The sequence below is a fragment of the Bos taurus genome, chromosome 3 (genome assembly GCF_002263795.3).
Source record: "Bos taurus isolate L1 Dominette 01449 registration number 42190680 breed Hereford chromosome 3, ARS-UCD2.0, whole genome shotgun sequence".
NCBI classification, from domain to species: domain Eukaryota; kingdom Metazoa; phylum Chordata; class Mammalia; order Artiodactyla; family Bovidae; genus Bos; species Bos taurus.
The window spans coordinates 30,829,345-30,845,549 of NC_037330.1; the positions used below are offsets into that span (position 1 = coordinate 30,829,345).

General features: G+C 41.9%; 2 protein-coding genes across 4 annotated transcripts in view; one reads left to right on the top strand and one right to left on the bottom strand.

The window, feature by feature from the left end:
• ST7L (suppression of tumorigenicity 7 like) overlaps positions 1–15,316 on the top strand; it is a 142,685-nt gene extending 127,369 nt beyond the window's left edge. The window contains exon 16 of the mRNA XM_024989471.2: positions 15,232–15,316. Coding sequence (XP_024845239.1) covers positions 15,232–15,288 — 57 coding nt within the window. The 3' untranslated portion in view covers positions 15,289–15,316. The remainder of the gene's footprint in view (positions 1–15,231) is intronic.
• The window catches only part of CTTNBP2NL (CTTNBP2 N-terminal like), a 51,830-nt gene continuing 39,480 nt past the window's right edge, over positions 3,856–16,205 (bottom strand). For 2 of the 3 annotated variants that reach the window (XM_005204156.5, XM_005204154.5), the window contains 3 exons: positions 12,744–12,974; positions 9,385–9,492; positions 3,856–8,169 (listed from right to left, as the gene is read on the bottom strand). In XM_005204156.5, the coding sequence (XP_005204213.1) occupies positions 6,688–8,169; positions 9,385–9,492; positions 12,744–12,974 (1,821 nt within the window). In that variant the 3' untranslated portion in view covers positions 3,856–6,687. The remainder of the gene's footprint in view (positions 8,170–9,384; positions 9,493–12,743; positions 12,975–16,205) is intronic. The other variant, NM_001191181.2, reaches the window with a different exon arrangement.

Below are 16,205 nucleotides of genomic sequence, written 5' to 3' on the forward strand. Positions count from 1 at the left end.
CTCACTCTAACACTGGATGATGCCATGTGTCGTCCCTCTCTCTTCTCCCCACCAAAGCCCCCTCTCTTTGTGTCCTGTTCCTGGCTCAAAGTCTCAAAAGAAAGCTAACAAACCAGTGGATTCATACTTAAATGTATTACTGTCCACAAACTAATATTCTGAACTTCCCAAATGTATTACATACTTTTAAAAAAATTATTATTTATTTACTTATTTGGCTGCATCGGGTCTTAGTTGCAGGATCTTCGATCTTCCTTGTGGCATGCAGCATCTAGTTCCCTAAGGACCGAACCCGGGCCCCTGCACTGGGAGAGTCTGTCACTGGAAATCCCAAATGTCCTACATACTTTCTACTATAGTATGGCCACTGGAAGGAGAGTGGACTTGAAGGCCCAATGAATGAAGGTTTGAATCCCAGCTGTGCCCCTGACTCTCAGCCCAGCTGAGTTGTAGGATCTTGAGCAATGTCCTGGGCCTCAGTAGGCCTTCATTACTTTACGGGTCAAGCAGGACTAACCTGCCTCTTTCAGTAACACATGTAATATACATGATTGACAGCTTGGTACCAAATAAAATACTCAGAAAATGTGTCCGCCCACATTTAGGGGACTTAGTCACGACCAAAAAGAACAGAGCCTGAGAGATTAAGGTTCAGGAGGCTTACCAGGAGCTTCCCTGGTGGCTCAGAAGGTAAAGAATCTGCCTGCAATGCGGGAGACCTGGGTTTGATCCCTGGGTTGGGAAGATCGCCTGGAGGAGGAGGGTGTGGCAACCCACTCCAGTATTGCTTGGAGAATCGAGAATCCCCACGGACAGAGTCTGGCAGTGTACAGTCCTTGGGGGTCGCAGAGTCTGACTGAGCAACTGAACACACACAGGCTTATCAGAGAGAACCTTTGGGATCCACAGGAAGGAAGAGGGGAGGGAGGAAAAAGAAGAGGTGGGGACAATTGAGCTGCAGCAGTCTCAACGGAGGGCTCAGTCAGCCCTACAGGGAGTTTAGAAGCTCGGATGACCCTTCAGAGTTCTCTTGATTTGGGACAAGGGGACCAGGTCTTTATACTCCATATCATCAGTCTTTGGATGTGGACTGCCCATGAAAGGAGATGTGACCTTGGTGTCAAATTGCTTTCCAAAGGGCTTACAGCCAAGAGCTGTTTCCTGTCAGCATTTCCTGCAGCTAGGAAAATAAATCCTTCATTCCTGAAGGGGGACCTTCGTGTTTGCCATGCTGAGTTAATTAGTAAGACTCTTGTCAGATTAAGTAGGTGACTCCCCAGGGATAAGGCCAGTCTTGCTGCTGCACTTCCCAGTAATTTTTGCAAGCCAGCCATTTCACAGTGGTGTGGGCAGAGCCACGCGACCTTCCCAGTGCCCCTCCAGTCTAACAACAGTACAGACGTTCACACCACTGGGAGGAGAAACTGCTTTCACATCCCTCCAAGGGAATCAGTCACTTGCAGGTATCCCAGGTCCCACTGGATTCTGTTCAAACCTTGTCATTCCCCTGTTGCTTATGGAGACTTAGAGGGTAGGAGGGGACATTGATGGGTAATGTGGTATTTTGGCAGAAGGTCCTTTCTCAGCTTGGCTTTTACACGTTCTGGTGGGCTGCCATCTATGGGGTCGCACAGAGTCGGACACGACTGAAGCGACTTAGCAGCAGCAGGTCTTCTCTATAGGTTACTCGAGAATGTTTTTGCAGACTGCTGTGGCCTGGGAGCTCTGTCAGTCTCTCTGAAACAGGACTCAGCTTTCATCCGAAGACCAAGACAAGCCAACTGAAACATACTGGAAACACAGGGAGATAGTGTGGAAGTCCAGGTAAATAATGCTTTGGAGAGAGGAGAAAAGGCATTTGCTTCTTCTCTAGTTAACTCTCCGCCCACAAGGAGCTGTTTTTGCTAGGACCGCCTTTAGTGGCCCTATAGGGCATTTTCACCCCGCCTGCATTATTCAGTCGTTTCTAGTAACTTTTTATAACATTGTGTGCCCCCAACTGGATTGTGAGTACCTTGAGGTTTTTCTCTAATAGCTATGTTGGTTTCTGTCTCTATCTTAAGGATATAAGAGATCTCAGTTGCTTGAGGGGAATTAATGTTTTCTGTTCCACTTACCTGAGCTGATAAATGCCTCTAGGTTAGGGTGGTAAAGCAGCAGCATGGTGTCCTGAGGTGTAAACCTGCCTCATGCTAAGCAGCAGCCCAGACACTTATCTTGAGCTCCACCTTGGTCCACTGACTGGAATCTCTATGGGGAGGGGCCTGGAGCTGGCGTCATGAGTGACTCAGGAGATTCTCATTTGGCAAACAGGTAGTGGAAGCAGCAAAGCACTGGGTTTTCAATCCAGGCCCTGTCACCTACTAAGGTCCCTGGTACAAATCTCTGGTCTTGAACCACTACCTCATGTGTACACCGGGGATAACACTTTGCAGCACCCTTGTGCAAATTACTAAGGGAAGATGTGAGTGAAATCATTAACATGGTCCTTGGAATCCAAGTAGGCACTCTTGATTTCGAATACCATTGACATTCTTGCAAAACAGATTCCAGAGCTTTAAGTCATTTCCTTATGTTAGAGGCAAGTAAGTTCTTGTGAAAGAACAAGTGAGGGTTATGAGGAACTATGTCTCAAAATGTGATCTTCAAATCACCTGCATCAGCTGGCCCTCAGGCCCAGTCCCCAGGAATCTTTATTTTTAGCAGGATTCCTTTGAGTACAACAGTGTCCTTTCTCTTCCTTTGCTTTTACCAGTAAACTGGCCATTGATATGTGAGCAAATGGGTGGACAGGCTCTCAGGTTTTCTCAACTAGTTTTATAGCAACTAAATTAAAATTATTCTTACGGAACAAATGATGCTCATTTCCTACGTCTGATGCATTTTGAAAACATGAACTATTTTGAAGTAGGATTTTTCAAAAGACATTTGAAATTCTGTTTCAAGAGCCAAGCATCAGAAGTACTCTTTATAAAACTACATATGTGTGCTAAGTCGCTTCAGTTGTGTCTGACTCCGAGACCCTACGGACTGTAGCCTGCCAGGCTCACTGGTCTATGGGATTCTCCAGGCAAGAACACTGGAGGGGGTTGCCATGTCCTTCTCCAGGGGATCTTCCCGACCCATGGATCGAACCTGTGTCTCATATACATACACACATACACACACACACCCAAATTGACAAGGGAACATTGCTGACAGTGATTGCAGGCCATTATGAAAAAAATGGCTATAAGAAGAATTTGTTGAAAAATGGATATAACCAGTAATTGGCTTAAATGCTAGGAACGTCGATACGTAAACAACCACACTGTGTGAACATCTTCTGTACGTCAGAGGACTTTCAAGTGCTTTTATCTGGCTACACTTGCATTTGCTAACAGTGTAGCAGCAATAGCGCTGGACTGAGACCACAGATGCATGAGTCATCTGTAAATGAGACGGCTGGACAAGATCAGGCATTCTTATCTTACAGTACGTGATTTATGGATGGCTTCAGGGTCTCTGGACGCCATGAAGCCATCAACTGAATTTTGCACATAAGCATATACATTTTTATGGGGACAGCGTCCAGCTATTCTTAAGATCCTCAAAAGGTCCAGAACCCCCAAATGACTTAAAAATTATAGACTGGACTATTGTGAAGGCTTCTCTCAGCTCCAAGATTCTAAGGAAAACCAGCGTCCCATGTCCTTGTGGGGTCTAACCTGGGTGGGTCGTGTATCTTCGTTTGTTTTTTTTAAAGCCAGGAGCCAGTGGTCCCTTTTTACCAATCTGCTCCTTCCCCAACAAACTGGGCCCTGTTGTGCAACATTCTTCACTTGGTACAAACAAGACTACTTTTTGCCCAGACAGTGTGATTTAAGTTGTTTTAATGTCGTCTGCTATAGAAATGGATGAAGACTTCTGCACGGTACATTTGGCTTTACAGATGTTAGTAACTAGTTAGTGCTTGTGCTGTGTGCTGCACGTCACTATGATCTGTTGACCAGGAACAGCTCTCGAAACATGGGTTAAGACCAGAATTGTGGATCATGGAACTTTCACTTAGCACACACACAGTCTACGGCAAACTTAAATCCTAATCTCTAATACCTAACTGGATTATTTGATCCATTGCAGTATTGTGCTTGTTTATCTCAGAAGATAGGCAACTAGCAAAAATACACATTTCTTTTGCACTTCCCCACCCCCATATTACACTGTAAAAGTAATACATTATTCAGTGCACTTTCTAAGAAATAAACTTCCTTATAGTATCTCTCTCTATATATATATCTATGCCCTAACAAAAGAAGAGCACAATGCAACTTGTAAGATTACCATTTAAAGCAAGAGAGGTAACAGTACTCTGGGATTATAGCCCCCTCTCCTGTTTAGGAAAGTTCCAGTTCATGTGACAATGCACGGGAATAAAATTTAATGCATGATTGCTCTGGGAAGTTTAAGATAACCTCTTTATCACTTGGTAGACATGCTAGGGCATTAACAGTATTTTCATTTTTTTTCTGATGCATTGGCTTTAGTCAAACTGTGCAGACACCAGTGTACTTTGGAGTGATTTATCTTGATTTCCATCACCTGCTTTTCTCCCATCAACTCATATTGGGTTATGAGGAAATAGGTTTAAATCATAGCAGGAGGTCCTGCTGTGTTCTTAGTCACTCAGTTGAGTCCGATTCTTTGTGACCCCACAGACTGTAGCCCGCCAGGCACTTCTGTCCAAGGGGATTCTCCAGACAAAAATACTGGAGTGGGTTGCCATGCCCTCCTCCAGGGGATCTTCCCAACCCAGGGATCGAACGCAGGTCTCCCGCATTGCAGGCAGATTCTTTACCAACTGAGCCACCAAGGACGCCCTGGCTGCTGGAATAAGTGTTGACTAGAAGAATGTATGTGAGATCTCTCCATCCTTGTGGACACAAAATCAGGTAACCACCACGTCTGAGGTGGACAGTCATTATACTCTAGGGAGTTTGTCGGTTGTGCTAGCCAACAAATTGGAAAGTTTGGAGGGTTTTGTCCACACAAACTCACTGTGATGGAAAATGACAGAAGTTTCTAGAATTAAAGAGGCTGCAGCTTGGCAGCTTGTGAGCTAAATCCAGCTGCAGAAATGTTTAGCAGTATTTTAAAATATTTTGATCAGTTCTTGATATTTAAAAATGAGAATGTTTCTCATTAAAATTTGGATTTCATAAAAATCTTAGGAGCTGGTAACCCTGGTCTAGCATTCTTGCATAGCAACAAGCAGCTGAAGCAGCACAGGAGGTGCCCTTTTCAGCGGGGCATGGGCACTTCACTTTGCTAGGGCTCTCACTGGTCCCAGCTGTTACGTGTCATTTGAGTGAGTGACTGACTTGTTTTTCTCATTTATATGACCAGTTGAGCTTTTTGACACTGGGTTGGTTTGGCCTTGTCTTCATGATGCTGAAGACCTGATTTCATGTGAAATTTCCCCCTCCCCATGGACAAGATTCTTTCTTTGATTGGGTCCCAGCTACATCTAGTTGCTTTGGTAGGTAATCTTAACATGCATTTCTACTCATCCTTTACACTATATTGCAAACTCCAAAGATACAATCACACTAATATTTATGTGTTTAAGTGTGTATGTTAAACACGTAAAGGGGTGTGTATCTATACAGATATATGTATACTTTCACTTAGGTAAAAGTTAATTTGGCTCCACAGATACGGACACCAAGTGCTGGCAGCTTGGAGAATAAGTGTAGAACAATTTGCTAAAATCTGTATAATTCTGACTTATAATATTACAAAGATGGTGAACTTTAAGTTATTGCTTTTTGATTACAGAATAAAGATCTCATTCTGTTGCAAAACCTTTATACAGAATGAGTAACCATTTCCTATTCAAGTAATAGCAATCGGAATCAGAAGTTCCTTACACAACAGTAGATGCCTGAAGACATTTTTGAAGGAGATGTGATTTCATTCTATTCAAGAACTTATGCAGGAAACTGGGAGTGATGAAATTTTTTCAAAGTACAAGAAAATCAGCACCCCAACTGCTTAATGTTCAGGAGGGGTTTTCAAGGGCTCTACAAAACTCACTTTGTGGTGAGTTATCATTCACCTTTAGCATTCCCATTCTACGTATGCAGCCTTATTTCTGAACACAAAGCTTGTATTAAAACAGTAAAAGAGTATTAAAAGCAGTGTTGGTTTTTAACATTCAGAATTCACAGAGGATCTCATTTTTTTTTTGCAGTTAAATGATCCATTCTGTGCTTCTGCTGCAGAATCACATTCATATGGCAGTCTAATTTCAGGCACTTTTAAAACATGTTCATCTGGAATAAAAAAATCTGCATGAACCACTTCTGCATAATTCAAAATGAGTGTTGAGTGATTTGAGTCCCCAGACAGACAGCAAATCACCACCTGGTACTCAGTTAGCTTTCTCCATCATAACGTGATGGTGACTGTGAAGCTTAGGTGTCTTTGAGGTGCCCTTCTAGCTTTAGCACAAAGATGGGAATCATAAAATTCCAAACTACTTAGTTTCTACTTATAAAATACAAAAAGGTGAAACACACTAAATGTATTATAAGACGGTTTCAGCTAAGATCAAAATAAATAACATGATCTGACTCAACGGTTTGACTCTTGAGCTCCTGGACGAAATCTGATGGAATGTCAAACGCAGAGACTCCCTCCTAGGCACTAGCTGCTGGTAGGCAAAAGTATCTCAACATCCTTGCCATTGGCAACAACAGCATTAGAAGAGCAGCTGCTGCCAAGGTCTTCTGCAGTGGTCAAAGAGGACGCCTGGGAGTGAGTTTTGGTCAGGGGCGTGGTAGTGGATGGAGAGGGAGTGAGGCCAGGCTTTTTGGGTGGGATGGGTGGAGGGTTTCCTCTCTCAGCTCTGGGGATGGTAGGGGACTTGATCCCTGGAGACAGAGGGCTCAGAGGACTGGACCCTTTTCCTGGAGTAGGTGAATGGTTGGTGTCACCTCTCGCATTGACAGTGCTGGCCAGATTTCGGTAGTCTGTGCCAAAGGGAGAGCTGTTAGGAGACACGGGCTTTATTGGTCCTTGTTGGTTAGTGAATCTGGAGAGCACCTGAGTGACTGTGTTTCGGGCCAGCTGCTTGGCAGCAGAGTTGTCTATGAGGGTGGGGGACAGATCTCTGGATGGAGGGCTCTGCAGCCCACTGGCTTGTTGGTCCTGATCTGCTTGGGACTGAAATTTGTGCCGAGCTGCATGGAACCGCTGGTTGATCCCTACTTGGTAGGATGACTGGTAGCCAGGGCTGCTAGCTGATGACCCCAGTAAGCGCTTAGTTAGTACTGGTGACGAGCAAGGAGAGGACGTGAGAGAGGAAGAGGCAGTGCTGCTGGGAGATGGTGAGCTCCCGCTGGAAGGCAGATGACTAGGCGCTGGGCCTGGTGTCTCTATTCCCACAGGACACCCGCCGTTCTCCACTGCTTTTTCTTGGGTCAGTTCCACAGGCTTCTCTCGTGGAGGCACTTGGTTTTCTACATTGCTGCCTGCAATCAACTCCTTGGTAGTCTGCATTTCTGGGTCAAAATGTCCGTTGGTTTTTGCATAAGAGTAAGTGGGAGTGGTGGGGCCAGGCAGCTCGCTGGTTGTCACCCTGGCTGTGCTGCTCCCATGTGTTTTCTCTGCCTGAAAACTCTCTGTTTGGCAAAATGCAGACACTAGCGTGGGTGGCTCAGTTACCGTGCCTTTAGACACGGTTACTGGTTTCTTCACTTGCTCACTGGGGCCACTTTGCTGGTGCAAAGCCTCCAGATTCTTCACCACCTTCTTCAAACTCTCCATTTCTTCTTTCAGAGTTCTGGTCCGGTTCTCTTCTCGGTTCAGCTTTGCTCTCAGTTGTTCTCTTTCGATGTCAAACTCAGATAGCTGCTTCTCCACCTGGGCCTCCGTCTGCAAGCCCCGCTTCCTCTCGGCGGCCAGCTCTTCCTCCAGCTTGCTCACTCGGCTCTTCTCCTTCTCCAGCTTCAGGCTCAGCTCTCCCGCCTTCTGGCCCTCCTCCGCGGCCTTGCTGGTGGCCTTCTTGCACTCCCGGACCAGCATGGAGGACAGCTGCTTGTGGCGGGAGCGCTCCTCTTCCAGCTGACTGGAGAGCTTCTTCTGCTCTTTTTCAAACTTTTTCACTTGAGACTTTTCAAATTCCAACTGCAAAAGAATGCCACCACACATCTGGATTAGAGTAAGGAAACAAAGAGACACTGACAACTGTTACATGCCATGTGCTTACATTAAATATTTCTTAAGTATTACAACACCTAACATAAAAATGTACACACGACGACTAAATCTTGCTTTGATGATTAAGGAGGCACTTCTAGTTCTTACTATCTCAGGGTTATTAGTGGGAATCTGAAATGTCATTGTGTTCTAGGTCTATGGAAAGTTCAGAGGATTAGAACCAATCAAAACAGAAAGCAGAAAGCCACATATACTGGATTTTGTGATGAATGCTGATGAAAACAAAACCTTTAAAGCTTCAGTAATAATTCTTTCTGGTCTTAAAAACAAACATAAGTAGCTGCATATGAATCATTCTTCTACACAAATGCCATTGGCTTTAATCATCATCCCAACCCTACTTAAAGAACAAAATGAGAGGGAAAGGGTGCAAGGAACCCTATTAGTCAGTGTTTTTCAAACTCTGAGACCCATGAATGGATGGGGAAACCATTTAGTGAGCCATTAAGAATTTGAACAAATGAAAGAGAAGTGAAAATATTAATGTGTATTATAAGTAGTTAAGGGTTATGTATGATTTCATGAGATTTTTGTTTCAAGCATATGTATATATGTGTATGTATTTGTGATGTAAAATGTATTTTTTACTAGGAGTCCTAAGTCAAAAAAAGTTTTGAGCGTTCAGAGTTAGTGTTGCCCAAAGTGTGCTCTATGGAACGATGGTCCATAGTGAATGATCTATGTTAACAGATTTTATGCAAACATAGATTTGCTAAACACAGATTACCCTATATTAATCTTGAAGACTCACAGCATGCTTTGGCATACTACAAAGTCTAAACAATTGGAAGTTAGAAACCTCTTTGTGTGTTAGTCGCTCAGTCATGTCTGACTCTTTGTGACTCCATGGATTGTAGCCTGTCCATGGGATTCTCCAGGCACGAACACTGGATCAAACATGAACACCTGGGATCAAACCCAGGTCTCCTGCACTGCAGGCAGGTTCTTTACCATCTGAGTCACCAGGGAAGCCTCTTTAACTTTGTTTAATACAGTAATCCCCAGAGTTATCTGACCACAAAGCCCTTTTTTTTGAGTAACACCAATTTATACCCTGCAGAATAATCTTCAGGAAATACTACTCTAGGCAAATGCTGCTCCGAGCCCTTCCACCTTAATTACCTGTTGAGTCAGCCGCTCTCGCTCCTTCTCCAGCATGTAGGTGACATCATCGCCTTCAGCTGTGTCCTGTGCATGCCTTTGCCTTTCTTCTTCAAGGTCTAGGATTACCTTTAAGGAATTAAAAAAATCATTTCCAAATATAGGGAGTCACACTTAGAATACAATTTAACAGTAAGTGCCTGTCTAAGCATCCAAGATCACATTTCATAGATAAATAAGTAAGTAAATCCTAGTCAGGGCCATCAAAGAGCACACTGTCTAGAAGGGTGAAAGATATGTTCTAGAAAAAATACAATATGTACTTTACCTCACACAAAGTGGCATGTAAACAGAAAAGAACTCATTAGCTGTAGGGACTGAAAAGGCTTCAGAGAATTAATAAGTTTGTTGGGATTAGGGGACAGGTGAAGTAAGGCAGATTCATGGAAAGCTGAAAGCTGAGGCTTTCCCCGTGATGCTCAAATCACTGGAGGTACCAGAGTGAAGCCTGAAATTAAACATTTCAAATAGGTGACATCCTAACTGTGCCTTGCTTAATTAATATATACATCTTGTATACAGTTAGATAAGAAGTACAAAGATTCTCTAGACTTCATCCTGCATACGAGAAGGTTTAATTATTGAGATCTGAAGTGGAGATTTTTCATAAGGCCTTTTAATTAACCCATTCCACTTACCCTGGTGCCAAGCAATTAAGCCCAACTTTAAGGAGAGTACGGGTTTAAAGGGGCACTTCCCCACATAATCCTGCCTGCAACTGCATAATATTCCAATAATTCTGGATTTCTTCGTAGCTTCTGCTCATGATTCAGAGGTGGGTTGGCCCAGACCTCCCAAAGTCAGAGCACTGTCATCCCCATGGCCATTTCTCATTGTTTGTCTTCACTAACAACCGTTATGAATGGAGAAAGAAGACTTTCTGGGACTCCTCTTTAAATACAAAAATGAAAACATTCTGGTGTATTTCCTTCTGGTTAAAAAAGATTTTGGCTTCTCCTCTCCACAGAGGCTTCTAAAATTACAGAAATGGGATGAAAAGAAAAAAAACAACCCTAAAAAGAGAGACTTTGGCAGACAAATTTTTAATATTCTGAAGAAAGAGGCTGGAGGGATGGTAGCTACTTGGTATGACGGAGGAAGCTGTTTTGCCCTGCAGTACCCCAAAGACACAGGGGTATCTGCAGGTGGCAGATACTGCAGAGAAGAGGTAAGGTTCAGGATGGAAGACAAGGGAACTAGTTCCAGGTGTGTATTTTCAAGAGTTATCTGTCCCTTCAACCTGATTCCTGTACACAGAATGCCCAGGCAGGCATCTACTGCCCAGGAATATACCAGATGTTTATACTCTGAAGAGACAGAATGTGACAGCCTCCAGATTTGGTAATAACAGATATGACAGAGAATAAAGCTGAGGAAAGGGGATTATTTTTATTTTGGGAAGATGGCAGGGTGAAGAAGAAAGGGAAGTGGGGTGCTAACAAAATCCACATCTATAATAAAAGGAAGTAAATATAAGTGTCTAAAATTGATAAAGTGAAAGAGCAATATATTAGTTAGAAATATGGAAAAAATATATGGAAGTTAGCTTACAAAATAAAACATTAAAAGAAAAGTGGTTGTCTCTAATATTGAGGAGGAGAGGGAATGGGAAGAGGTAGACTAGGGAACCCTATTTTTCATAATAAGCAGAGTAACCATGTAATTCACTGTTTAAATCACTAATATGTCTAAGAGCCAAAGTAGGTATTGTTAACAACTCTGCCAAGGCACCAGGCTTAAACTGGAATTCTCTCAGGAAAACTGGGACTATATGCACGCTAATTATAAGCCTCTGGGTACTATGTGATGTCTAATGAAGTCAATGTTCTACTTTGATAAAACACTTAAGAATAGATAGGCAGTGATTTAAAACATTTAATGCTATCTTACATTGAAATATAGTATTAGGAAATCTTGAACTTTTTAACTCTTCTTCTCCCCAGTCACCTAGGACCATAAATTATCCCAACACTATTTCAACAGGCATGATAGCCAGCCAGCCCTTTAGTGCCACTCAGTTACTTTATGTATGAAATGGAAAACAGGCTGGCCTATTAAATAAAGATGTTGTGTAGATTTTCTTATAATATTATGTAAAAGCCCCCAAATTTAGGCAACTAACCCTAACTCATTGACATCTTTTAAATTGGAGCATAAATGTCTTCAGATTACTTCAGTCTAAACCAGAAGTTAAACTTTTCTGGGTCTTGGAGAACTCAGAATTCTAATAAGGATAGGAAAAAAAAATCATTTTCTATAAAATGCATAAATTTTGGCATTCATTGTATTTTCTGGGGGGTCATGGAACATCTGAGACCTATTCGTGGTTAAGAACTCCCATTCTGGCTTTTTGTTTGGACTCTGTGAAGGGAAAGAAAAATTGTGGGCAAGACCTAAGACCTTAAGCACTTTGTCAGACTCACTCTAAGCAGATGGCTCTCTAAAGCAGGTAACCATAAAGTAAACGAAGATCTATCAAACTGCAGCTGCTAACCCAATTTTTTCTGAATAAAACGCTTCCTACTAAATGCACTAATGTCCCCCCACCTTGTTGATATAAATCTAAACCAAAAGTTCTTAAAAATGCATATTCTAGCCAAGCATCTTTTCCAGGCCAAATGTGAGCTATAAATGACAAGTTGGGGAATGAAATCACAAGGACTAGAAGAATTCCAATGAGATGAGGTAGAGGAAAGCACAGGTCCTATCTTAGATGCTGTAAGACCTGGAGACAGACAGACAGACAGACACACACACACACACATTCCTAATAGAGAACAGCTTTAAGGTAAACAACCTGGGGACTGTTTATGGTTTCATGAGAGGTAAAATGCAATGAAACTCAAAACCAGAAATAAATAAAAATAATCTATTGGCTTGTATGTTTACAGTCAGGTAAATTCTCTCTCTCTCTGATACAGCATTCCCCAAATACCCAAATACCTATTAATCTTTTTATTTATCACTTAAGTAAGCAAATAGAGAACACTCTGTTCAGCTACAAGGCTTGGTCAAGCCCCAGTTTGTTGCCAAAGTTTGGGTGATCAAGAGTTGAAAAACATACCAAGTGTTTTGGAGTGTCGTATCAAGAAGGACTGTCATCTAAAATAATGTGTCTGACATACTCCCTAAATTTAACATTTGGAATAACCTGCATTTTCTATCTCCTGGCTCCTAGGTAAGCTAATTTATTTTTTTTGGACACCTGTGAGACCTCCCAGTAGAACTACCATGAGACCTGGCAGCTGACAGAAAAGTATCAGGCACTATTTAGAAAGCTGTCACAGGAGCCTGCGGGCTCGTGTCAGCCAGTCACCCACCTTGCGGTGCCGGCTCTCAGCAGCAGCCAGCTGCGACAGCATGCGCTCCTGCATGTTCTTGCACTGTTTCATCACCACCTTAAGAATTGAGAGTGGGTTAGTGCACACTGGCTGCTTCTCGCCATCATTCTTCTCTTTTAGGGTTTCAAAGTCTCTCTGGAGCGCCATTAAAGGATCACTGATGTTGTATTTTCCATAGCGTTCTTCAATGAAAGTATCTCTGTGTTGGGCCTGGGAAAGAAGGAAAAATAAGCATTTTGCTTTCAAATATTACTGAAGAGGGGATTTGCTAGCAGTTAGACATCAAAGGTGGTGGTGTTGGTATGAAGTAACCTGTGGACTACAAATCAGATGGGCCATCTAAGTATAGATACAGCATCAGAATAGGGGCACAGCATACTAACGAGAACAAATACTTATACAGTGCTAATTACATGTTAGATGCTGATCCAAGTGTTTATATTCAGATTATCTTAAGTTTTACTTTGACTTTTAAAGTACTGCTATCATTTCCATTTTGCAGATGAGTAAATTACTATGCAGAGGTCAAGTGACTAGCTTCAAGTCACTCGGCTAGCAAGCTGTCAGAATTGGGATTTAAACCCAGGCAGCCTGGCTCTAAAGTCTGTGACCTGAACTGCCATGCTTACCACCTCAGCTTATGAATGCTTATATTACCAACGGGTATATCTTATCTTTCCTTGCTGAGTTATGGCATTTGCATTTCTAAAATATGATAAACATAATATCTTTATGAGTTTACAGATTTAGAGACCTAACAAGGTGGCCATAGATAAATAAAGGATGCTAAAAATAATTCTACATTATAATCGAGGACTAGTTGTGATTTCTCCACATAGAACTTCACTCGACTGCTGATAGGTCAAGAGGGTGGAGGCTCTCAGCACTAGGGGTGCAGACAGAATCCCTCTACCCCCTCTCCCAGCCTCCGTTCAGCTGCTATCGTTCATCTCCGTTCTGGCCCCTTCAGGGCTTGTGGAACTTGAGCAGGGAATGTGGACTGGTGCTTGGAGTCTGGCCTAGGGCTTTGGGCCTGCGCACCAAGTCAGGTCAAATGATCAGGGAGGCAGTCGAAGGAGATTTAGGCTACCCTCTCATCTCTGCTAGGAAAAATATGAAGTACTATTTCATTTGAGCATCATATATTATGTGCAGGTGAACAAAGGACATTAACAATCACGTAAACATACATTTAAATGTTTCCTAAGACGTTTTACAAAAAAAAAAAAAAATTGTTCATAGAGGGTTGAGGAAACTCCCACAGAAGTCACAGCAAAGTACTGTAAAAGTTTTCAAATGAAATCTAGTTACAAAAACTACTGTCATTTCTCAATTTAAAAAATTACTTTATCAGGAGCTACATATATATTTTTACTACCACTTCCCACAAATGGGAACCCATTTGAAAAGAAAAATACACAATTCAATTACCATGCTTAAAAAACAGAGCAAAAACCCTCAAGAAAATAAAGCAAACATGGGTTTCTTTGACACAGAAACAGGTTTCAGTGCTCAACATGTGAGCCTCCTTCTTCATTAGAGACTGTCAAAGTTCAAGACTCAGGAATTAGCCTTGTGATACAAATTTGTGTCGGTATTGGTTTGCAAATGCTCAAAGCAGAGTTAGAAGCCCTGGGTTTTACTTCTGGCTTGACTTCAACCATCTTAAGCAATGATGTTATTGGAGTATTTGGATAATATCTGTATACTAGAAATCTGAAATCCATTTGTTGCTGTAAGTTACTGTTAACTAACCCCCTAATCTTATTACAAGTATGTATGTGTGCACGTGAGCATGTAAATTAAAAGACAGAATCGTATTTTGAGGTTCAAATGAAAAAGAAAATTCTCAGTAAAATTTCAAAAATTTCAAAATCAAGTCTATTTAGGATGGAGAAAGACAAGACCAATTCCAAAACTATTTATCATCATCATCATCATTTTGGTTGCACCTTGCAGCATGCTGGATCTTAGTTCCCTGACCAGGGATTGAACCCATGCCCCCTGCATTGGGAGCTGGGAGTCTTAACCACTGGACTGCCAGGGAAGTCCTATTATTTTTAAAAAATCATGGTAAGAGTAGACAAAAAAGCCAATTTTAATTACGTATATAAGAGCATTAATGTCAAACAAATGTGACTCATCAATGTTTTCAAGAAGAACGTCTGTTTCTTTAAGTTCAGGTATAAAAACATGAGACTGATAACCCAGGATTCAATGGAAGTATCTATCTGTAGCTATTAACTCCTATGGCAAATCCTTATTTAGCAAAACAGACAAAGGAAGCAAGAGAGAAAAAACTCTTTAAGGAGTTGAAATCCCACTTTTCTGTCACATCTTTTATTCATGATTACTATTTCTGTAAGATTAGCTATGGAAAAGAAACGATTCTTGGTACTGAAATTGGTTTAGTAGGGCAAAAAGGAAAAAGTAAACCTGAATATTTTTATGACCTTTTCCTTTTCAGAACACCATGGAGAAAGCGGTATGGGAGAGCAGAGCTGGGAGTACAATTCAAGATTGATATCAGATCTGCTGAGAAGCTCCTCTCAGGTTTGAGTACATAGTTAACTCACCCTTAAAAATATGACTTTTTAAAACCCACACCATTATTATCCTGTAGAATTAATAAGCATCACAGAGTTACAAGTAATGGATGTGGAGCTTCTGTGGTGAGATCTCAGACTTCTCTGAGAATAGTTGTCAAGCTGTCTGTTTTCTCTTGAAGTACTTCACTGTAATTCCATAATCACTTGCATAGTAATTACAAGTTATATAAAATTGGTAGCTTCAATATAAGTGAAAAGAATCTGTGAAATAATCAAAAAAAGGTTCCTTATCGTGAAACAATTCTCTTAAGTATATTCTAATAAGGGCCCGAATACGGGAAAAGTGAATTCTGTACTTATTATACCAAACAGTGGATTGGAAAATGAGATGGAATATAGTATTTTCCAACCAACTTAATACATCAGTCAGGTGAATTAGATGGGTTACACACTTAACAACCTAAATAATAACCATAAAAATAAACAAAAATAGATGTTAAGATTTAATAAATGAAAGAAGAGCTTTAGTGGAAGTCAGTTCAGTTCAGTTCAGTTGCTCAGTCGTGTCCAACTCTTTGTGACCCCATGAATCGCAGCACGCCAGGCCTCCCTGTCCATCACCAACTCCCGGAATTCACCCAGACTCACGTCCATCGAGTCAGTGATGCCATCCAGCCATCTCATCCTCTATCGTCCCCTTCTCCTCCTGCCCCCAATCCCTCCCAGCATCAGAGTCTTTTCCAATGAGTCAACTCTTCGCATGAGGTGGCCAAAGTACTGGAGTTTCAGCTTTAGCATCATTCCTTCCAAAGAACACCCAGGGCTGATCTCCTTGTATGGTTATTTGTGCTTCCTTGGTGGCTCAGAATGGTAAAGAGTCTGCCTGCATTGC